At 42.8% G+C, this 25,327-nt stretch overlaps 1 protein-coding gene across 6 annotated transcripts in view; it reads left to right on the top strand.

The window, feature by feature from the left end:
* The window catches only part of CCNY (cyclin Y), a 320,349-nt gene that overhangs the window by 277,377 nt on the left and 17,645 nt on the right, over nucleotides 1-25,327 (top strand). For all 6 annotated transcript variants that reach the window (XM_019034943.4, XM_055352922.2, XM_019034945.3 and 3 more), the window contains 2 exons: nucleotides 3,431-3,488; nucleotides 3,582-3,701. In XM_019034943.4, the coding sequence (XP_018890488.1) occupies nucleotides 3,431-3,488; nucleotides 3,582-3,701 (178 nt within the window). The remainder of the gene's footprint in view (nucleotides 1-3,430; nucleotides 3,489-3,581; nucleotides 3,702-25,327) is intronic.

The raw sequence follows: 25,327 nt of genomic DNA, 5'->3' as shown, positions 1-25,327 counted from the left end.
ACATAAAACATGTAAGAATACATTCATTTGCCAATTTTTAAAAATGCAACTTCAAGACATTTGCTTCAAGCACAGGACATTGATTGGAGAACCAAAATGTATTTCTTTCATAAGCCACAGCTATCATTAATTCATCCTTTCCAAGTTTTTTTTTTTTTTGTCAGTAGTGAGAAAGCTTGAAGACATTTACATAACAGATGAGTATAAAATTTTTCCAGTTTTGACCACACCTAATCTACAGCAAATTTATTTTTAGTGATTTCCTTTTATCGGATCTTTCCAAAGCGTCCTCCTTCGTTTTCATGAGGACATAGCCACTCTCATGGTAGTCGTATTTCATGCATAATGTGACATTCATGTATGTTACACGAGTCTGCTCAGCATAGCTGGTGTGAACTAGTTTGGGAACAAGCAGAGCCACCACATGCTAAGTGCAGAGCTCAGCCGGTGGGAGCCCCACATGTTGTCTGTTTACAAAGCGTGGTTAGTCAGTGCAGGGGAGGTTGGATGACAGCTTCTAATGAACAGTATTGGAGAAAACACGAATATCCAGAAGGAGACACCTAGAAAGGGATTCTCTATGATCACCTATTTCCATACTGTAATTGTGATTCATGGTTCTTTATGGTGCTTGAGAATTTTGGATTTAAGAACTTACAAAACAGTGCAACTTTGGAACTCTAAATCTTGAATTAGAGTAATGTATCAGTGAAAGTGTAGATTTTATCTTGTTGCCTATTTCTATACTAGTTCAAACCTTTTAAACTTGTAAGGCTTAAGAAACAGTGCAATCCCATTGATGAAGCTCAGTTGTGCTTTCAAGACAATTTTGCGTTAGAATCTCTAAGATATTTCTCAGTACTTAGACTATGATGGATCCTGAAATGAATGTAGCCAGAGCTGATAATAATGAGTTGGCTTTGTGAAGCACCTACTCTGACTGCTCTGGTCAGTTCTTTACATGCTTTAATAACAACTCCTTAAGGTGATACTGATATCTTCATTTTACAGATAAAGAAATTGAGGCACAGAGAGATTAATTTGACTAAGATGATACAACTAGTAAACTGGGGGAATTGGGAAATCAGTCTACCACTCAGACCATTAATCATATTGCTCTCCTAGATTAATGATGATAAATTGCACCAAAAGTAAGTGAGTGGAAGTAGAGAAAGTCCAACTGAAAAATTGAGCATTTGTAAACAAGCAAGATTAATGTACAGATTGCCACCTGCATGTCTCTAGGTATGAGGAGGGATGCCCGTCTGCATGCCTTCTCTTCGCTCTCATACTAGGCTGGCCTTCGGTGCTGGTGATAGACCTATTAGCTTGATAAAGGTGGTGTGGTGCTGTTCAGTTGGGACACACAGCTTTTAGAGGAAGTAAGGAAACAGTCTACTTCTCAGAGGATTCTCCAGAATCCCCTTTCCTGAGTCTTCTTAGCTCGAGCTCTTAATTCTCATTTATATTTTTAGACTCTGTTCTCATTTTAAAAATTACTTCAGGTGAATGTTTCTCTAGGGTGCTGGATGCTTTCAGGGGCTCTCATTCTCCAGGAAAATTGAATGGGGCTCAACTGCTGAGGAATGGGGTCCTGGGCCAGGTTCTGTCTCTCCTGTAGCATCTTGAATGCCTCATAGATTTGGTTTATTTGAAAACTCAGTAAATAAGGTGAGGGAATCCGCTGATTCTTTGTAGCCCAGGTCGGTATCAGAGTGTAACCACGTGCACCCAGAAGCTGCTTTTTGCTCACAGACTACCTGCTGGGTTGAACCTTTCTTTCGCTTGGGTTGATCTGTGTCTGTGCTGCCTGTGTTCATGCAGGCAAATGTAAATGAGCACAGGTGTGAATGCCCAGAGCTTTAAAAATAATTGCTGTGGCCGAGCACAGTGGCTTACGCCTCTAATCCCAGCACTTTGGGAGGCCGAGGCAGGCGGATCACGAGGTCTGGAGATTGAGACCATCCTGGCCAACATGCTGAAACTCCGTCTCTACTAAAAATACAAAAATCAGCTGGGCCTGGTGGCGCGTGCTTATAATCCCAGCTACAAGGGATATTGAGGCAGCCTCTACAAGGAGGCTGAGGCAGGAGAATCGCTTGAACCCGGGAGGTGGAGGTTGCAGTGAGCCGAGATTGCACCAGTGCACTCCAGCCTGGTGACAGAGCAAGACTCCATCTCAAAAAATAATAATAATAATTGCTGTTGTGCAAATGTAGGAATGAAAATTGAGCTGTTTTGTTAAGCTCTTTCTCTTTTATTTTTACACAGATGGTAAATTTCTAAAGCAGAAATTGTAATGTTTGTCATGATAAGTGTGTGTTAGGGACAGGTCTGTAGTCTTCTGAAGTTCTGAAGCCTGACACTGAAGCACAGACTATGGAAATTACATGCAGCTAGCCAAAAGCTGTCATTTCCAAGTTTGGTTGTTTAAAGAAAATTTTTTAGGCAAAACTTAAATTTCATATAACAGATGAAAGTAGAGCTGTCACTCGTGAGGTACGGAGAGTCCCCGCAGAGCCCAGCGGCCCACGGTACTGTGTTCACAGTGAAAGCTACCTCTTTAAGTGGTTCTGTGCACGTACCAGCCTGGTAAGAGCTAACTGTTCACATATAGGTTATTGACTAAAGACTTTTTATCTGTCACCTCTTGTTTTTTAGTATAAAATTGTGAAACTTAAATGAAGTAGTGACGTTGCGTGTTGTGAATAATCAGACTGATCTCTAGGATACATTGATATTCATTCTTACCCTGGCGCTTCTTTCCTATCACCCACAGTATGGTGATGGCTTAAGCAGATCCATCAACCTTTGCTTGGAAATAAGATGTCAAATTTAAGTCATTTGCCTAGATTCGATTCATTTGAAAACTCAAAAAATTAAAATTAAATTTTTACTTAATTTAGCTAAGTGTGGTTTATAACCTTTATTTCCTTGGGCTATTTTAATCATAAGTGATTAAGTATTGCACCCAAGAAAAATCATTATTCATGAATAACCATTTAGCACTGACTTGTGTTTCTTGAAATAGTTGAATTGGCTGGGTGCAGTGGCTCACACCTGTAATCCCAGAACTTTGGGAGGACAAAGCAGGTGGATCTCCTGAGGTCAGGAGTTCGAGACCAGCCTGGCTAACATGGTGAAACCTTGTCTCTACTAAAAATACAAAAAAAAAAAAATTAGCCGGGCGTGGTGGTGTGTGCCTGTAATCCCAGCTAATTGGAAGGCTGAAGCAGGAGAATCACTTGAACCCAGGAGGTGGAGGTTGCAGTGAGCTGAGATGGCGCCGCTGCACTCCAGCCTGGGCAACAGAGTGAGACTCCGTATCCCAAAAAAAAAAAAGAGTCATTGAATTAAAATGTATTTTTGTTTTATTTGAATGACATTCTTGCAGAAAGTAAGTTTCATTTTCTATTATTTTCCCTACCAGGGACCCAGATGGAAGGATGCTCTTAGATATTTTTGATGAAAATCTTCACCCTCTTTCGGTAATCTCCTCCGTGTATTTCATGAGATGATTTAATTATTTCTCTTTTGCTCCAATCGGGAGATCAGTCATCTGAAAATATTTTCTTCCCCAGAAATCCGAAGTGCCACCAGATTATGACAAACACAACCCAGAGCAGAAGCAGATTTACCGGTTCGTTCGGACACTGTTCAGTGCTGCTCAGCTGACGGCTGAATGTGCCATCGTCACCCTGGTGAGTGCCCTCAGGATGGCCACACCCATCCCCAGCCGAGGTGGTCCAGGGCCCGTTCCTGTTACTCAGCGGAGTGAGGTTGGAGCAGGGAATCCTCACCAGGTTACCCTGTGGACACCGTGGCATAAGCTTCAATGTTGTCGTTCTCCTGGGAGAATAGAGGATAGATATCCCGGAAGAGAGTGTGAAGATTGTTCCGTAGCCCCCACCTAAAGTCATTTGTGAAATCACGTTCAAATCCAGTAAATGCTGAAATTAAAAATGCAGGTAAGTAAAACAGTAGGGCTAAGAGAGTGGTTATATGGCCAAGGTACTCCCTGTATACGTCTAGGTTTCCTGGTGTTGATTCCCTACAAAGATTGTAATAGTATTAGTAAGATATGATGAATACATTCATCTTATATGAACACTTGTCTAGGAAGGAGTGTGTATATTCCTAGCTTCTGTTTTGTGACTTTTGAGTAAATGTGTCTGCAGGATATTCAGAGACAGTATGGAGGTAACGTATATTTTAAGACTCAAGAAAAAATAAAAATTTGTTTTTACAGCTGGGCTCCATGGCTCACGTCAGTAATTTCAGCACTTTGGGAGGCCAAGGTGGGAGGATCACTTGAGCCCAGGAGTTTGAGACCAGTCTGGACAACATAGTGAAACCCCAACTCTACAAAATTTAAAAGTCAGCTGGCCATGGTGGCACATACCTGTGGTCCCAGCTACTTGGGAGGCTGAGGTGGAAGGATCACTTAAGCCCAGGAGGTCAGGCTGCAGTGAGCTATGATCATGCCACTGCACTCCAGCCCGAGGGGCAGAGCGAGACCCTGTCTCAAAAGAAAAAGTATTCTTACTTGGATTCTTAAAATGTTATGCACTATTTAGGTCAAATCTCACTTGGGAAATAGATTTAACAATGGAACCCTTTTTGTCACTGACCTTTTACATTGTGTATAACTTAGATGAGAAATTAGCTTTGCCTGTGCATGAGCTATCCTGGAGATCAGAATACCATTTCCTGTAGTTTCTGAGAAGAGACAATTATCTAGTAGAAGCTTTACAGGCGACCGAAGGACTCTGTGTCTCCGCCACATGAAGAGCTGTGTGCTCTGAGGCTAACTGAACAGAAACCCTGTTGGCTTGTTGCTCATTCATTCATCTGTTCATCCGTTTGTTCATTCCTTCTCATTGAACTCACAGCCTGAAGGATAATAGAACAGACAATCAAGTAATCATTAGATGATTAGGAATGATTGCAGGTTCCTATGTCATAATTGAGAAATGTATGTATTGCCCAGCTTTGTTCCTCAAAGGGATTTTAAGTTCTAACCAAAACACGCAACAGGGCAACAGGGTTGAGATTTTTATGTAGGGAAATTGAGTGAAGGGAAAAGAAGATTAAGAAAAGCAGATGAAAACATAGATGAAATTAGTACTGGAATACATGCCATGAGGAAGGATTTATTTTGAAGCTGCTGTAGATGGAAAGTGGCGGGGATTTTTTCTACCTTTAATTCCTAAGAAAAATATGGCCTGGCTGTGAATGATAGTGCCTTCCTGGTCGGGATTATTATTTAGCTTGAAGGATGTTCAGGGCCAGCATTTAAACCCCACAGCTCACCCAGTGTCTGCCTTGAGAGAACATCTAACAGGCATCCCTTGCTGCCCTCTGCATCACTCACCAAAGGTGACAGGGCTGATGAGTTCATTTCTTTGGAGTAGTGTAGGACTGGCACTTTTCTTGTGAATAATTGTAACTATTGAAATCTTCATTTGTCCTATGAAATAGACTGGTGTTGACCAGGATACCAGTTTGTATGGGGGTCTTGTTGGTTGCAGCTGGAGAGGAGCAGCCTTGGAGGCCTTCGTGGTAGGTGAAGCCCTGCAGCCCATCCTCTGGTCTCTGCTGTCTGCTGAGGCTCATCAGCGCAGCTGCATGCTTGTGGGTAGAGGGCACAGAGACGTGTGCCTTGAGCAAGACTCTTGTAGGATTGTTCTTCCCTCCTCGTGTTCCCTAGAGTTAGAAACAGTCATTCAGGACAAGTCTGGCCTGGAGTTGACAGAGATGCATTCATTAAGCCCTTATTTTCACTGGGCATGTGTTTGGCATCTTGGCATGCTGCTCAGCAGGCAATGGAGGAGAAAGAGCAGTTAGCCCTGGCCGTGCTTCCCACACGGAGTAGGACTGCAGCCTGCTGTGGACAGAGAGCCTACAGGCCCTTCAAACACCCAAGCCTACTTCACCCAAAGCAAATATTTCACAGCTTAATCAACTTCCTTTTAAAAGAGTAACAATAACTTAGATCACTAAGTGTATTTTTTAGCCTCCTAGAATATGCTGAAAGCTCTCCTATGGACACTGCCACATGAGGAAATTTGAAAGGGAGTGAGGTAATTGATTTGCACCTTGATGAGTTATGTAGAGGCCTTTGTGGTGTTCCTGCAGCAGCTGGAGGAAGCCAGGCCTGCAGTGAAGTGGGCAGAAAGGCCTTGGCATCCAGCTGCCCCTCCACGAGGCCCTGCCCTTCCCTCAGGAGTCACCCAAGCTGACTGATCCTGAGAACCATGCATGGCACCCACTTTAGTCCTATGTGGTACTTCGACAACATGAAAAGCTCATTGCCTGTCTGAACTGGGATCTTCTGTTGGAAGGATGAGAAAGCCAGAGGCCAAGGCAGAAGGAGTTATATTGGAAGGTCCAGGCAGGTCTCGCATATCCCTTGTCCTGTAGGTCTGGAAGGACATCAGGCTGTAGAATGAGGCCCACTGCAGGTTTCTCTTCCTTTGGGCTGCTTCTCTCACCTTTGCGCACTGCTGTGGCTCTGGGGCCTTAATGTGCAGGTCGGCTTTCTTGCTTCGGATGGGATGTGGCAGGACAGTATTAATAGCTTTCCCCACCCTTCATCACCTCTCCGTTTAAGGCCGCACACCCTCTGAGCCAGTCTCCTCTTTCAATTTTGGAGAGGGGAGATTTTGACTGGCCCCAGTTCCTTTGGGGTCAGATGTTCATCTGTAGAAAAATCAGTCATGACCCAGAGTTGAAGGAGCTTGGTCCTGCTCTTTTTTTCTCACTTTGCGTGCTCCTCTGTTCAGAACCTGTGGTGGTTCCCATCTTCCTCTAAGGAAAACACAAAGCCCTTATGTTACTGACGGGGCCTAGCAAGATTAAGCCTCCCTTTCATCTCTGCCCAGCTGCCTCTACTCTCCTCAGTGTCATGCTGCAGCTGCTCTGTTCCCTGGATGTACCGGACACACACCTGCCTCAGGACTTCTGCACCTCAGGACTTCCTCCACCCCTTGGCACCCAGCTCCCTCTGTCCCAGGTGTGTTTGAGATGCGTCCTGCCCTCCTCCTCCCCATCTTTGCTCAAAGGGCACATCAGGGGGCTGTTGCCTGGCCACCATATCTGAAGTTGAAACCTCCCTCCTGCACCGCACTTCCTGCTCATCACTTTCTGCTTTTTCTCCACTTGCTTATCACTTGCCAGCATGCTTTAGGTTGAAGTCATTAATTTTATTGTTTTGTCAGTAAGCCCCATGCATAAGAAATGTCTGGTCTTTTTGTCCATGTGGTTTACTACAATACGACCAACATCTGGAACACAGCCCAGCTCATAATAAATGCTCAGTAAGTATTTGTTGAACATGTAGTGAGCACAGTAATAACTGCCTACTGGCTGAAGTACATGGTGGTGATGTGCCTGAAACATAAGGATCATTTAATACCTATTCATTATCTTCCCCTGCCCCAGTAGTTTTAGAACATTTGACACATTTCATTTCATTGCTTAACCTTTTTTTTTTTTTGAGATGGAGTCTCACTTTGTTGCTCAGGCTGGAGTACAGTGGCACAATCTCAGCTCACTGCACCCTGCACCTCCCAGTTTCAAACGATTCTCCTGCCTCAGCCTTCTGAGTAGCTGGGATTACAGGCTTGCGCCACCATGCCCTGCTAATTTTTTTTGAATTTTTAGTAGAGAAGGGGTTTTCACCATGTTGGCCAGGCTGGTCACTCCTGACCTCAAGTGATCTGCCCACCTCAGCCTCCCAAAGTTCTGGGATTACAGGCGTGCGCCACCACACCCAGCCCTGCTTAAGCTTTCTGAAGGGACAGAAGCAAACTCGTCAACTTCGGGGACATCACTCAACTGAACCTTGATTGAGCATTCCATATGAGGTTAGTTCTGTCTGCAGAGCCACAGCAATGGGAGAGGGAGAAAGAGAGGAAGTCGGTGATTGATGGAGGGATTCAGGCATAAGGGAAGGGGAACCAAGAAGAGATCGAGGTGGCAAAGTGACAGCTGACCAGACAGGAGGGGGTGTGGTCCCTTTCTTTATTTCCTATTTTTTAATAGCTTTATTGGGACATATTTTATATACCATACAATTCAGCCATTTAAAGTTAGCATTTCAGTGGGTTTTAGTACATTGTACAACCATCACTACAACCTAATTTCAGAATATTCCCTTCACCCCATAGAGAAACCCCTTACCCTTTGGCATTCACTCCTCATTCTTAGCCTCCACCCAGGCCCAGGAAACCACTAATCAAATTTCTATCTCATTTGCCTATTCTGAACATTTCATATCAATAGTATCTCATATGATAGTTCATGATTGGCTTCTTTTACTTAGCATATGTTTTCGGGATTCATCCATGTTGTAGCATGTATAGTATGTCCTTTTTTATTGCAAATAATATTCCATTGAATGGGGATACACACACACACACACACACACACACACACACACACACACACACACACACACACACACACACACACACATCTATATATATGCTGCAGCCCTAATCCCTGTTGGAGTGAACAAAGGAGGACGAACGTGAGAATAAAGACAAAGACAAAAGAATGTATTTGGAAGAAGGGGTCAGGGGGCTCCTTGCTTTTAGTGAACAAGGGCCCAGAGCTTCTATAGCCCTTCGTATTTATTGAGTAAAGGAGATACGGAGAAGGGGGTGGTTGTCAGTCAGCTGCTTGACTTAGAGCAGGCCTGCACAGCTGCATTCTCTGAACAGTAGTCTCTAGATGTTCCAGTAGATAACCTCAAGGAGCACGGCACCAGGGAGTGATTACACTCAACAAACCTTCTGGTGGCAGGTGCAGTTGTGAGTTTGCCCACATCCTGCATTCATGATAAACAGTTTGCTGTTTGATCATATAGCCTCCAGTGGAATGCTGAGTTGGTCACAACCCACAGGCTTTTGGCCCTCTCTCTCTCTCTGTCTCTCCCCCTATATGTATATGTATATGTATATGTATATGTATACGTATACGTATACGTATACGTATACGTATACGTATATGTATGAGAGACAGAGTGAGTGTTGGCCCTCCTTGTACAAGGGCTTTGCACCTGAAGATTCAGCCAACTGCAAATTGAAAATGTGGTTAGGCCTGTGATGGTTGCATCTGTGCTGAACATGTACAGAATTTTCTTCTTGTCATTATTCCCTAAACAAAACAGTATAACCACAATTTACCTAGCATTTACATTGTATTAGGTATTATAACTCATGTAGAGATGATTTAAGTATACAAGATGATGTGCATAGGCTATATGAAAATGGCTCTGCCATTTTATATCAGGGACTTGAGCATCCTCAGATTTTAGTATCTGCAGGGGGCCCTGGAACCAACCTTCCACAGATGCTGAGGGTCACTGTACTTCATTTTGTTTACTCATTCATCATTTAACTTGTTTCTACTTTCTGGCTATTATGAATCCTGCTGCTATGAACATAAGTTTGTGATAAGATTTGTATAAGTTTGTGATGTAGTTTGGCTGTGTCCCCACCCAAATCTCATCTTGAATTGTATGTCTCATAACTCCCATTATTGTGGGAGGGACCTGGTGGGAGATAACTGAAACATGGCAGCAGTTTCCCCCATACTGTTCTTGTGGTAGTGAGTAAGTGTTATGAGATCTGATGGGTTTATCAGGGGTTTCCATTTTTACATCCTTCTTATTTTCTCTTGCTGGCACCATGTAAGAAGTGCCTTTCACCCTCCGCCATGATTCTAAGGCCTCCCCAGCCATGTGGAATTGCAAGTCCAATTAAACCTCTTTTTTTTCCCAGTCTCGGGTATGTCTTTATCATCAGTGTGAAAATGGACTAACACAGTAAATTGGTAGCAGTAGAGTGGGGCGCTGCTGAAAAGATACCCGAAAATATGGAAGTGACTTTAGAACTGGGTAACAGGCAGAGATTGGAACAGTTTGAAAGGCTCAGAAGAACACAGTAAAATGTGGGAAAGTTTGGAACTTGCTAGAGACTTGTTGAATGGCTTTGCCCAAAGTGGTGATAGCGATATGGACAATAAGGTTCAGGCTGAGGTGGCCTTAGATGGAGATGAGGAACTTGTTGGGAACTGGAGCAGAGGTGACTCTTGTTATGTTTTAGCAAAGAAACTGGTGGCATTTTGTCCCTGCAGTAGAGATTTGTGGAACTTTGAACTTGAGAGAGATGATTTAGGGTATCTGGTGGAAGAAATTTCCAAGCAGCAAAGTATTCAAGAGGTGACTTGGGTGCTGTTAAAGGCGTTCAGTTTTATAAGGGAAGCAGAGCATAAAAGTTCACAAAATTTGCAGCCTGACAGTCTGATAGAAAAGAAACACCATTTTCTGAGGAGAAATTCATGCAGGCTGTAGAAACTTGCAGGAGAGAATGTTAATCCCCAAGACAATGGGGAAAATGTCTCCAGGGCATGTCAGAGGTCTTTAGGGCAGCCCCTCCCATCACAGGCCTGGAGGTCTAGGAGAAAAGCGTTTTGTAGCCTGGGCCCAGGGTTCCTGTGCTATGTGCAGTCTGGGGACTTGGTGCCCTGCATCCCAGCCACTCCAGTCATAACTAAAAGGGGCCAAGGCACAGCTCGGGCTGTTGCTTCAGAGGGTGGAAGCCCCAAGCCTTGGCACCTTCTGTGTGGCATTGAGCCTGCAGGTGTCCAGAAGTCAAGAATTGAGGTTTGCCTAGATTTCAGAAGATGTATGGAAATGCCTGGATGTCCAGGCAAAAATTTGCTTCAGGGGCGGGGCCCTAAATGGAGAACCTCTGCCAGGACCATGTGGAAGGGAAATGTGGGGTCAGAGCCCCCACACAGAGTCCCTGCTGGGGCACTGCCTAGTGGAGCTGTGAGAAGAGGGCCACCATCCTCCAGACCCCAGAATGGTAGATCCACCAGCAGCTTGCACCATGCACCTGGAAAAATTGCAGACACTCAATGCCAGCCTGTGAAAGCAGTCAGGAGGGGGACTATTCCTTGCAAAAACCACAGAGGTGGAGCTGCCCAGGACTATCAGAACCCACCTTTTGGATCAGCGTGACCTGGAGTCAAAGGAGATCATTTTAGAGCTTTAAAATTTGACTGCCCTGCTGGATTTCGGGCTTGCTTGGGCCCTGTAACTTCTTTGTTTTGGCCAATTTTTCCCTTTTGGAATGGCTGTATTTACCCATTACCTGTACCCCCATTGTATCTAGGAAGTAACTAGCTTGCTTTTGAGTTTTCAGGCTCATAGGTGGAAGGGACTTGCCTTGTCTCAGATGAGACTTTGGACTGTGGATTTTTGAGTTAATGCTGAAATGAGGGACTATTAGGAAGGCATGATTGGTTTTGAAATGTGAGGACATGAGATTTGGGAGGGCCCAGGGTGGAATGATACGGTTTGGCTGTGTCCCCACCAAGATCGCATTTTGAATTGTATCTCCCATAATTCCCCTTGTTGTGGGAGGGACCTGGTGGGAGATAATTGAATCATGGCACTGGTTTCCCCCATACTGTTCTCATGGTAGTGAATAAGTCTTACAAGATCTGATGGTTTTATAAGGGGAAACTCCTTTCCCTTGGCTCTCATTCTCTCTCTTCCTGCTGCCGTCCATGTAAGACGTGACCTGCTCCTCCTTGCCTTCCACCATGATTGTGAGGCTTCCCCAGCCATGTGGAACTGTGGGTTCAATTAAACCTTCTTTCTTTTGTAGATTGCCCAGTCTCAGGTATGTCTTTTTCAACAGCATGAAAATGGGCTGATACAGTTTATATGTGGGCATATGTCTTCATTTCTTTTGGTATATATCTAGAAGTGGAATTGCTGGGTCATATGGTAACTCTGTTTTGAGGAACAGCAGATTGACTGTTTTTCAAAGTGACTGCACAATTTCAGATTTCCTTTGGCAACATAATGAGATTTTCAGTTTCTCTACATCGCATCCTTATCAATGCTTGTTAGTGTCTGTCTTTTTCATGTTAGCCATTCTAGTGGGTTTGAAGGGTTAGGTCATTGTTTTTATTTGCATTTCCCTGAGGATTAATGACGGTTGAACATATTTTCATGTGTTTATTGACCACGTTTTCTTTGGAGAAGTATCTATTTACATTCTTTGCCCATTTTAAGAACGGGTTGTCTTTTGGTTGTTGCATTATAGGAGTTCTTTATATGTTCTGGATACAAGTCCTTTGTCAGGTATATGATTCACACACATTTTCTTGTCTGTTTTGTCATTTCTTTTTTGTAATGGTATCAGTTTGCAACTTAGGTTTTTATTTTCACGAAGCCCAATGTATTTCTTTTGTCACTTGTGCTTATCTAAGAATCATTGCATAACCCATGGTCATGATGATTTACCCCTATATCTTCCTTTAGGAGTTTTATAAATGTAGCTCTTAAATTTAGGTCTATCATTCATTTTGAGCTAATTTTTGAGAGTTAGGGGTCCACATTTGTTCTTGTGCATTTGGATATCCAGTTGTCCCAGTGCCTTTATCCTTTCCCCATTGAACTGTCTTGTCACCCTTGTCAAAAATCACTTGACCATAAACATGAAGGTTTATATCTGGGTTTTCAATTTTGTTCCATTTATCTATATGTGTTTCCTTATATCAGTACTACACTATCTTGATTACCATAGATTTGAAGTTGAAATTGGAAAGTATGAGTCTCCAGCTTTTTCTCTGTCAATGTTGCTTTGGCCATGCCATCCATGATCCTTGCATTTCCCTATGAACATTAGAATTAGCTTGTCAATTTCTGTCAGCACCCACCACCTCAAAAATTTTGGGATTTTAGTAGGAATTGCATTGACTATGTAGATCAGTTTGGGAAGTATTGCAGTCTTAGCAATATTAAGCATTCAAATCTCTTCTAAGATGGAGTATCTTTCTATTTATTTAGATTTTCTTTCATTTTGTCAACGTTTTTCTGTAGTTTTCAGTATACAAATCTTATACTTCTTTTGTTAAATTTATTCCTAGGGGCCGGGTGCGGTGGCTCACACCTGTAATCCCAGCAGTTTGGGAGGCTGAGGAGGGTGGGTCATGAGGTCAAGAGATTGAGACCATCCTGGCCAATATGGTGAAACCCCGTCTCTACTAAAAACACAAAAATTAGCTGGGTGTGGTGACATGCATCTGTAGTCCCAGCTACTCGGGAGGCTGAGGCAGGAGAATCGCTTGAACCCGGGAGGCAGAGGTTGCAGTGAGCCAAGATTGCGCCACTGCACTCCAGCCTGGTGACAGAGTGAGACTTTGTCTCAAATAAAAAAGAAAAGGAAATTTATTCCTAAGTATTTAACTCTTTTTAATGCTGTTATTATAAATTGAATTGTTTTCTTAATTTCATTTTTGGTGGTTTATTGCTAGACTATAGAAATACAATTTATTTTTATAGATTGATCTTGTACCCTGCCACATTGCTGAATTCATTTATTCTAATAATTTTTTCAGTAGATTCTTTAGAATGTTACATGGGAAGATCACCTGCAAATAGATAGTTTTACTTCTTCCTTTTCATTATGGATGCCTTTTATTTGGTTTTCTTGCCTAGTTGCCACAGTTAGTGCCTCTAGTAAAGTGTTGAATAGAAGTATCACGAGTGCACATCCTTGTCTTGTTATTGATATTAGGTGTGAAGCTTTCCATTCTTCTCCATTAAATGTGCTGTGTGCTGTGAGTTTTTTGTAGATGTCCTTTATCAATTGAGGAAGTTTCCTTCTATTCTTAATTTGTGTAGTGTTTTTATTTTGAAAGGGTATTAGATTCTGTTAAATGCTTTTCTGCATGTATTGTGATTGATCATGTAGCTTTTGTCTTTTGTTCTATTAATATGTTAAATCAACCCCGCATTCCGGGATAATTCCCAGTTGGTCACAGTGTATAATTCTTTTTATATGTCGCTGGACTCAGTTCGCTAGTCTTTTGTTGATAATTACATCCATATTTGTAAGGAATTTGGTCTTGTGATAGCTTTGGTTTTGGTATCAGGGTAATAGTAGCCTCATAGAACAAATTGAGAAATATTCCTTCTACTTTTTTTTTTTTTTTTTTTTTGAAGAGTTTGTGGAAGGTTGGTATTCGCATTTAAATGTTTGGTAGAATTTATCACTGAAGCCATGTTGGTCAGGGTTTTTCTCTGTTGGAAGTTTCTACATTACTAATCAGTCTCTTAGCTTGTTTCTTATAGGTCTATTCAGGTTATCTCTTCTTGAGTCAGTTGCAGTAGTTTGTGTTTTTCTAGGAATTTGTGCATTTCATCAGCATTACCCAATTTGTTGTCATGCAGTTGTTCCACAGTATTCCTTTATGATTCTTTTTATTTCTGTAAAGTCTATAATGTCCTCTGTTTTGTTTCTGATTTTACTCATTTGAGCCATCTCTCTTTTTCTTGGTTGGTCTACCTTCAGGTTTTTGAATTTTGTTGTTTTTTCCAAGGAATCGACTTTCAGTTTCATTGATTTTCTCTCGTTTTAGTATTTCTATTTCATTTCTTTCCACTTTAATCTCGATTACTTCCTCCTTCTACTTACTTTGGTTTCAGTTTGCTCTTCTAGTTGCTTAATGTGGAAAGGTAGGTTACTGATTTGAGGTTTTTTTTTAATACAGGCATCTACAGTTATGAATTTCTAAGCTTTAGTTGCATTGCATAAATTTTGCTGGGTTATACTTTCATTTCCATAGATGTATTTTTTAATAAACTTTTGTTTTAAATTAGTTTTAGATTTACATAAAAATTGTGAAGAAAGCAGAGTTCCTATAAATCCCACATCCAGTTTATTTTTAACATCTATAATATTATAAAATTATATAATGTACATAATTTAGTATCTTAGTGTGAGCTATTTGTTACACTTAATGAACTGATACTGGTATATTATTATTCTATTATTTTTGTGACGGATCTCATTCTGTTGCCCTGGCTAGAGTGCATTGGCACCATTCATGGCTCTCTGCAGTCTCAAACTCCTGTGTTCAAGTGATCCTGTCCCTGCAGCCTCCTGAGTAACTGGAACTACAGCTGTGCACCTTCATACTTGCTTAATTTTTAAAAATATTTTGTAGAGACTGGGTCTTGCTGTGTTGCCCAGGCCAGCTTTGAACTCCTGTCGTCAAGTGACTCTTCCTCTTCAGCCTCCCAGAGTGCTAGGATTACAGGTGTGAGCCACCATACCTGCCCATATATTATTATTAACTGAAGTTCATTTTTACTCCAGTTTACTTAGTTTTTACCCAGCATCCCTTTTCTTCTTTAGGATCCCATCCAAGACACCATCTTGTATCTAGTTGTCGTTACCCAGCATCCCTTTTCTTCTTTAGGATCCCATCCGGGACACCATGTTGTATCTAGTTGTCATTATCCAGCATCCCTTTTCTTCTTTAGGATCCCATCCAGGACACCATATTGTATCTAGTTGTCATTACCCAGCATCCCTTTTTTTCTTTAGGATCCCATCCAGGACACCATATTGTATCTAGTGGTCATTACCCAGCATCCCTTTTCTTCTTTAGGATCCCATCCAGGACACCATATTGTATCTAGTTGTCATTACCCAGCATCCCTTTTCTTCTTTAGGATCCCATCCAGGACACCATATTGTATCTAGTTGCCGTGTCTCCCTAGTCTCCTCTTGGCTGTGATAGTTTCTCAGGCTTTCCTTGTTTTTGATGATCTTGACAGTTTTGAGGAGTGCTGGCTAGTTTTTTTGTAGAATGTCCCTAACTTGGATTTGTCTGATGTTTTTGTCATGATTGGACTGGGATTGTATGTTTTTTTGGAGGAAAATAACAAAGGTAAAGCACCATTTTTAGCACATCACATCAAAGGTACATTTGATCAACATGACTCATGACTATTGATGATAACCTTGATCCCTGGCTGAGGTTGTGTTTGTCAGGTTTCTCTGCTTTGTAGTCACTCTTTTTCTCCACTTTCTGTACTGTGTATCCTTCGAATGAGGTCACTCTGTGCAAACCACACATATGCAGGCAGTTGTGTTCCACCTCCCTAGGTGATGCATTCTGAGAAGAGTGCTTGTTATATCAGCCTGTCAGGACCACTGGTCATGCCAAGTGGGGTTGGGTCTCAGCCTGGGGAGGCCTTGGCAGGGCCCAGCCATTGCTGCACGGCTGTCCGATGCCTGCCATTCAACCCCTGAACTGCAGCCTCCAAATCCCTTCTCAGAGTCTTGTGCTCTGATGGTGAAGTGACTGTGGAATCAATTGAGTCTGACCCTGAAAGACTTCCTTTATGGGTCACTTTTAATAGATTCTGAGGAATTCAAAAGCTGTTATTCAGGTGGCATCTATTCAGTGATGAGTCCAGACATATTCAGTTGTTCCTTCAATTGCTGGCAAATAATAAGTGGTGGTCAAGTCACTAGTTATCTAAACTTAGTGACAGGGAGTCTAAGAGTTGCCATGCTTATGCAAATTCAGTAAAGTTAAAGGCAAGTGCAATACAAATTATGTTCATCTTAGCGCACATCACTGCCCAGGATTTCATAAACAGATACCTCAACTTGTTAGATCTACTCTTTAACATCTATTTCATTTTTTAAAAAATTTCAGTAAAGAATGCTGTTCATAATCTTGTATATTTGTTTAAAACCCCACTAATCGGGTGCAGCCTGCCATTTGTAAAATACTGTGTGTGTTGGGAGTCCCCAAGACCACCTCAGGTTTGATTATTCACTAAAAGGACTCACAGGACCCAGCATATAATTCTACAGCTATGACATATTACAATGTCAGGGTACAATGCAAAATCAGCAAAAAGGGGAGGGCCCATGGGTCGAAGTCTGAAGGAAAAAGAGTCCTCTCCCAGTGGAGTCATACAGGACACAGTTGATCCCCCAGCAATGAGCTGTAACAATATGGTCATGTGCCACATAATGGTGTTTCAGTCAACGATGGACCACATATATGACATTTGTCCAGAAGATTATAGTGGAGCTCAGAAATTCCTGTTGCCTAGTGACGTCATAACATCCTAGCGTATCCTAGGTTTCAGGTGTTTGTGGTGATGCTAATATAAGCAAACCTGTGCTGTCAGACATGTAAAAGTCTAGCATGTGCACGGTACATATAATACTTGATAATAAACGACTGTGTTACTGTTTAATGTGTTTACTATACTATACTTTTTATTCTTAACTTTAGAATGTACTCCTTCTACTTATTTTTTAAAAAAAAGTTAACTGTGAAACAGCCTTAGGCAGGTCCTTCAGGAGCTGTTCTGGAAGCAGGCAGGAGACCACTGCTTTGTGTGTATTATTGCCTCTGGAGACCTGGCAGTGGGGCAAGATGTGGAGGCGGAAAACAGCGATATTGATCATCCTCACTCTGTATAGGTCTAGGCTAATGTGTGTTGATGTCTTAGTTTTTAACAAAAAAGTTTAGAAATTAAAAACTAACTTAAATATAAAATAGCTTGTAGAATAAGGATATAAAGAGAGAAAATATTTTTGTACAGCTGTATAATGTATGTTTTTACCTAAGCGTTATTACAAAAGAGTCCAAAGTTTAAAAAATTTTTAAAGTTTATAAAGTTATAGTAAGCTAAGGTTAATTTATTATTACAGAAAATCTTTTTCATAAATTTAATAGAGCCTAAATGTACAGCATTTATCAAGTCCACAGTAGGGTACAGTAATGCCCTAGGATTCACACTCACTCACCATTCACTCACTTATCCAGAGCGACTTCCAGTCCTGCAGGCTCCATTTACTGTAAGTGCCCTGTACAGGTGGACCATTTTTATCTTCAATACCGTATTTTTATGGTGCTTTTTCTTTGTTTAGATATATTTAGATACACAAATACTCATCATTGTGTTCCAGTTACCAACAGTATTCAGTACAGTCACGTGCTATACAGGTTTGCAGTCTTGGAGCAATAGGTCATACCACATAGCCTAGGTTAATAGTAGGCCGTAGCACCTGCTTTTGTGTAAGTGCACTCTATGGTATTCCCACAAGGATTGAATTGCCTAATGAAGCATTTTTCAGAATGTAGCCATTGTTAAATGACGTATGACTATACTTCCAAGATGTTGTCCACCAGCAAAGCCCATTAGAGACAGCACCCAAGGTTTGTGTTGAGTGTTGGTTACGCAGACATCCTCTGTTTAGCACATATCAAAATTCCAGAGTCCCAGAAGGAAAGCAGGCTCAGCATAAACCACCTTGTTTGTACACCTTATGTGCATAGTGAGCTGCTCTTACCTGTCCTGGGAATGCTAGGAGCCCTCCTGAAATGGACACTCTTCAAATGCCAACTGAGGTCAGCCCCAGAAGCAGCCTGTTCTGGGCATGGCAGTCTCAGGCTTGCTGTGTTCACTCTTTGCTGCACACTGTGCTGTTTTGTTCTTTCTCTTCTGCTTATATACATTTTTAGGTAGATGATCAGGATCATTTCCTGGGCTGCAAAGGCCTCCTTTTAGAGGGCAGAGGGGGTTGTTACTGATGGCAAATGCTAAGCAAGCATGTGTTCATGTGTGTGCACACATGTACACTCAGTAACATTTGAAAATCACAACATGACTAATCCTTGCCATGTAGAAATGAGGGGCTGGGGCCTTCCAGTGTTCAAAGAAACCCAGACTTATTTTTGAACGTTCCCTGTTGTTAGCTGAGATTTTTAAAAGAATCTCCAAGCCAAACGAAACCTGTCTGTGAGCTACTCCCGGCCTGTGGATCGCCAGCTTTGCTTCAGGTGGGAGGGAGCCGTCAAGGTCTTTAGACAGATATTCTGTTAATTTCCTGGGGCTGCCAGAACAATGTACTGCACACTGGGTGGCTTCAACACCAGAACTTCATTGTCTCCCAGTCCTGGAGGCCAGAAGTCCGAAATCAAGGCACTGGCCGGGTTAGTTCCAAGGGCTGTGAGGGAAGGTTCTGCTCCAGGCCTCTCTCTGACGTATTACAATGTGTGGGTGCCCAGCCTCATGCTCACGCAGCGTTCTCCTGTGTGCACGTCTGTCTCCAAGTTTCCCCTTTATGTAAGGGCCCCAATCGTATTGTATTAGGTCCTGCCCTAATGACCTCGTTTTAACTTCACTACCTCTGTAAAGACCTTGTCTCCAAATAAGGCCTTATTCTGAGGCACTTGGGGTTAGGACTTCAACATATGCATTTTGGAAGAGGGGACACACTGTAACCCATATCCACAGGATACCAACAGAATCGTGTAAGATTTGTATTAAGATCTCTCCAGGGATACCAGCAAGGAGGTTATTGCTGTAGTTTAGGGTAAAGATTATACTTTATATTAATTTATTAACCTATATTAATAATATAAATGTGTATTCCAGGCTATTGGAAAATCTTCCAGCATCAGGTACAAAAAGAATCCAAATGTGAAACTGGCAGAAATTTTATAAACAGAAAATAATAATTACTCCTTTAAAATTATTTTTGTTGGCCATAAAAGTGATAATTTATGGAGCATTGCTGAATACAGGGAGTTTAGGTAGCTACCCCCATTCCCCCAGAATAGTATGTTTATGAGACAGCACTCTGGAATTAGGGTGTAATTGAGAATGGAATGAAGCTACCAACTCACTTCACAGTCTTCACCCGTATGATTTCAACCTCAGCCGTATTGGAACATGCTCTAATCATCCAAACCAAACAGCTGAAAGATGGCAGGATTAAAGTCCAGAAGGAAATTTTATCTGATACAGATTCAGACAATTAACCGGCCTAGTATTACTCTTTAAAATCGGATTGGAATAATTTCAGCATCATTGGGATCTCATTTGCATATATCCTCAATTCCACAAGTTTTATCCCCTCCAAATGCCTCTGAACAGCTTTGTGATGTGCAGTCAGCTGATGCCTCTTTGTAGCGCCATAGTTGCTCATTAACCTGTGGTTTCCAGAGAGACTTCTTAGGATAGTCATTCTCATGAATTAAATCTGAAAACTTAACTGAGTAAGAGTGACCTGTTAGCAATGGTCGTGGGATATTGTTTAGAAAAATCAACCGTGTATTATTTTACTTGGCAGAGAGTTAAAATATCCAAGTGGGAGTTTACTAAAGAAGTTGCAGCTGACCCTTGACTATAGTTTTATTGGCAAGTTTTGCTAAATTACATATTTTTAAGTCTAGCTTACCATGAATGCCTTATCTCCCAATATAGCAACTGCTTTCCCTCTGTTACAGGATGTATTGTGTTGTCTGATTGCTTCAGTTAGCCATAATGGAATATCACACCTGGTTCATGACTGTTTGTTTTTTTCCCAAACATTAAGTATTCTCTTAAATATTACTAATATAGTTATTAATATTCATCAACTAAGGTAAGTTACAAAGTCAGAAGAAAACATAGCTTTTTGTATTGAGCCAGTGAGCACTGACCTCTGCAGAGAGCTTGGGAGGTTCCAGCGCCTCATGTCTGTAAAGGAGTGGAATCTCTGGGATCTGGGTGAAGATTGAGTCACAGTCTTCTTTTTCTGCTGCTTTAATGATCTGGAGGTTTACTTAGGTCCAGTCCCTGTTTTCTGCTCTCAGCACAGTGGTATTGCACATTTTCTGGTTGTCTGTTGGAGAGTAAGAGGATTTGTCATCAGCCTTTGTAAAATACGCAGCCTGGGGCCCTAAGGTCAGTGCCAGCTAAAATTCCACTGAGCCTCACCTAGATCTTTATCTGAAGAGTTACGATGTTCACACAGAGGACAATTATGATCTAAAACATTAGCTTATTCTTTCTGTTCAAACTTAATAAATGCCGTTAAAAATGAAAATCTCCAAAAATTGATAAGGTTATTCAGCTCTCTTGAGTGACTTTCTTTTTTTCCACCAACAGTTGTCACACTCAAATGCTATTGTTGAGTGAAGGACCCTTGGAAACCCCCACAAAGGCCTTTCCAGTGCAGTTACAATGCCGTGCTTCATGACTTCCTGCGCCTTATTTGAAGGTCTCTTTGGCTTCCCGTGTGCCCATAGCTGCCTCCTCTGAACTTTGTTGTTCACCACTGCACCTGTCTCACAAGCCAAGGACTCAGTTTCCCTTAATTCATATGCCTTGTCGATGCAGTTCTCTTTCCTGAATGCCATTATTTGTGGTCGTTTTACTAGCGAATCACTCGTATGTAGTCCCGCTGACTTCCTTTGGGCTGGAAATCTGCCCTTTCATAGCTTTCAAGAGCCTGCCGGAGCCCTGTGTGGATGCGGCCCCTTGTCGTCCCTGCAGGACCCCATGTGCCCATGATGCATTCAGGGAGCATGCTCTGCCGGCCCCTGGGCTAGATGCTGCGCATACTGGGGATGAGATGAGGGTTTATCCAGGCTTCCTATCCAGGGAAGAGGCCCTTACACTACTGAGATAAATGCAGCATTGGGAGCAAGCAGAGGGTCACCCAACTAATTTGGGAAGGTCAAGGTGGTCTTTCCCTGTAACGGTTTTCCATTTTATTATCAGTATACTTAGAACCTCTTACTACAGCTTATTGGCTATTTGCCTTTGGGATTTGAAGCATGTTACTCCACTTGACCCATGAACAACTCCAGGGTTAGAGGCATGGAACCCTGCACAGTTGAAAATCCACATGTAACTTTTGACCCCCCAAAACTTAATAGCCTACTGTTGACTGAAAGCCTTACCTGTAACATAAACATTTGATTATTATTTATTTTGCATGTTATATGTATGCTATACTGTATTCTTACAATGAAGTAAGCCAGAGAAAAGAAAATGTTAAGAAAATAAGGACAAATATATATATACACATAAATATATATATTTATATTTATGTATATATATATTTTATGAGACGGAATCTCGCTCTGTCACTCAGGCTGGAGTGCAGTTTCATGATCTTGGCTCACTGCAGCCTCCGCCTCCTGGGTTCAAGCAGTTCTCCTGCCTCAGCCTCCCAAATAGCTGGGATCACAGGCGCGCACACCATGCCCAACTAATTTTTGTATTTTTAGTAGAGACAGGGTTTCACCATGTTGGCCAGGATGGTCTCGATCTCCTGACCTTGTGATCTGCCCACCTTGGCCTCCCGACGTGCTGGGATTACAGGCTTGAGCCACCGCACCCAGCCAAGAAAATATATTTCCCATTCATTAAGTGGAAGTGGATCATCATAAAGGTTGTCATCCTGGTTGTTTTCGCGTTGAGTAGGCTGAGGAGGGGAGGAGGGGTTGGTCTTGCTGCCTCTGGGGCTGTGGAAGCGAAAGAGGTGGAGAAGGTGGAAAGGAGGCAGGAGAGGCAGGTGCATTCGGTGTAACTGTTACTGAAAAAATCTGCATATTAGTGGATCCACACAGCTCGAACCTGTGTTGTTCAGGGGTTAACCATACTTTCTTTTTAGGATTTTTACTTTGTCTTCAGTACAGTGCCCTGATCCATTCTAAGGAACATCTGATAAACCATAAAAATCCAAGTTTTTAAGATTTAAAAAACTGCTGTTTCATTAGTAAAGCACTGAACACAGAAAAGTAATCTGAACACAGAACAATAATCTTTTTAAGCAAGAAACCATTAGTCATGGATGTTTTCATTCAGCAAACAGTTGGGTGCCAACTCCTTGCCCCTCACCGCCCCCCCCCCCCCCCGCCCCTCATCATGCCAAACCCCTTCTCTCGAAGAGGCAGAGAAGAGTCTGACCTGCCCCTCCCCACCTCACCAGTTTCTCAGGGGCTTCACAACTGCACCTGGCAAAATAAGCCACAAGGAAGCTTCTGGTTGCTTTGGGGAGCATTAGACCCTCTCACTCTGTCTGTGGTTTAGGGATGAGGGGTGGGGGGTTCTGCAGAGTAGCTGGTCAAGCCACGTGACCCTATGCTGTATGTGACCCTGCACTGCTCGTGGCTCATGACCCTACAGTGCTCGTGACCCTGTGCTCCTCATGGCCCATGACCCTACAGTGCTCGTGACCCTGCGCTGCTCATGGCCCATGACCCTACAGTGCTCGTGACCCTGCGCTGCTCATGGCCCATGACCCTACAGTGCTCGTGACCCTGCGCTGCTCATGGCCCATGACCCTACAGTGCTCGTGACCCTGCGCTGCTCATGGCCCATGACCCTACAGTGCTCGTGACCCTGTGCTGCTCATGGCCCATGACCCTACAGTGCTCGTGACCCTGCACTGCTCATGGCCCATGACGCTACAGTGCTCGTGACCCTGCGCTGCTCATGACACATGACCCTACAGTGCTCGTGACCCTGCGCTGCTCATGACACATAACCCTACAGTGCTCGTGACCCTGTGCTGCTCATGGCCCATGACCCTACACTGTTCATGACCCTGTGCTGCTCATGGTCCGTGACCCTACACTGCTTGTGACCCTGTGCTGCTCATGGCCCGTGACCCTACACTGCTTGTGACCCTGCGCTGCTCATGGCCTGTGACCCTACAGTGCTCGTGACCCTGCGCTGCTCATGACACATGACCCTACAGTGCTCGTGACCCTGCGCTGCTCATGACACATGACCCTACACTGTTCATGACCCTGCGCTGCTCATGGTCCGTGACCCTACACTGCTTGTGACCCTGTGCTGCTCATGGCCCATGACCCTACACTGCTCATGACACTGTGTTGCTTATGGCTCATGACCCTACACTGCTCATGACCCTGTGCTGCTTGCTGATGGTCTTTTTATCCTTAATCTGCCCAGAGTTTTGCTTCCATTAAGGATTGTTCCTCCGTCCCCCTCTTCTGCCCTGTCTTCCCTCCCCACTCCTTTTGTCCCTCTACCCTTACTCCCTTGCCCTTCTCTCCCTGGCCTCCCTGCTGAATCCCCCATGCCTGCTGCTTCTCCTGCCCCTCCACCTGCACAGTCACTGCCTCTAGAGTCCTTGCTCCTCCAATTTAATGTTTTCTTGTGCAAGAGGCCACTTCAGTTTCCTTCTCAAATGCCCCATGTGATGTTGTAAGCCTAGTTTAGGCACTTGCAAACACAGCTTTGCCTTAGAAGTTCTTTTCCAAACTATTACGAGACTCAAACAAGAGCACCACATACCAGGTTTTACTCCCCCCTCTTCTTTGTTACCCCTTCATCCTGTCTCCAGGCCTTAAAATGGAAGGGGCCGTCCAGTCTCAGGACCAGCCCCTCCTTTTCTTAGTTCTTAAGCCTCCCCCAGGTCCCTTGCCCCTGGCTTTGCTCTGTCTGCCTGTCACAGACTCTCAAACTGGCACCCCAGTGCTGTCTTCTTGGAGCTCCAGACCTGCATGTTCACTACTTATGTGGCATCCGCTGGGACATTTCAAGACAGAAAGCGTCCAGAGTCAGGCCTGTGATCTTTTACCAACCTCTTCCTCCCCAGTGCACCCTGTCCCAGAGAACACACCTACCTAGCTGTGCAAGCCGGGAGCTGGGGGTCTTCCAGGGCAGCCCACCTTCTGTGATCGTTGGGTCCCCTTTACAGGCCTTGTGCATTCGCATCCCGTAAGAGACCTCTCCCAATCAGTGTTAATTACCCTTTTTCTCAAGAACTTCCTAAAGTTCAGCCGCCTCCTCAAAGACATCCTAATGAAGTAACAGGTGTGAATTCTTCCTTTTCTTAAAAAAGAAAACAAAACAGAACAAAAAACCTTTCCCATTCCATTTGGGAGTGTTGGTATCATTTAACTGAAAATAATCTGTATTTTATTTATGTGTAAACATTTTCCTTTCCACATGTACCTTTTTGCGTTTTGTAATATTTAAGACTTTATGGACATTATATACTGTGAATAATTATAACATTAATGGGTTTTATCTGCAAGTTCTTAAAAATAGCATGGATGGTGTCTGTTTAATTTTGTTTTTTTTTTCTGTTACATTTTCACTTTGCAAATGCATTTGATAAAAACTGTAGTAGTAATTTCATAGTTCAGAGAAGTGTAAGACGTACTATCAATAATAAACAGAGTTTTACTATGGGAAACTAAAAAAGACATTCTTACCTCGTGGCCCAACTTAATGGGCTTTGTAGATATTTCTGATGTCTGTCTTCAACCTAAACTCTGTCAGTTTAGAAATCCTGTATTACTTGGTTTTATTTTCCAATCATTTTAATGATTTAAAAATAGGTATATAAAATCATAATCACAGTGATATACGACTTCACACCCATTAGGATGACTATTACCAAAACAAAACAGAAAATAAGAAGTGTTAGGGAGGATGTGGAGAAATTGGAATCCTTGTGCATTGCTGAAATGTGAAATGGCGCATACGGTGGAAAATGATATGGCAGCTCCTCAAAAATTGAACATAGGATTACCCTATGATCCAGCAATTCCACCTCTGGGTATGTACCCAAAAGAATTAAAAGCACGGATTCAAACAGATACTTGTACACCAGTGTTCATAGCTGCATTGTTCACAATAGCCACACAGAGGGAACAGCTCAAATGT

This window comes from Gorilla gorilla, chromosome 8 (assembly GCF_029281585.2).
Source record: "Gorilla gorilla gorilla isolate KB3781 chromosome 8, NHGRI_mGorGor1-v2.1_pri, whole genome shotgun sequence".
NCBI classification, from domain to species: Eukaryota; Metazoa; Chordata; class Mammalia; order Primates; family Hominidae; genus Gorilla; species Gorilla gorilla.
The sequence above is the reverse complement of the archived record's forward strand: the minus strand, read 5'-3'. Positions and strand labels throughout refer to the sequence as shown.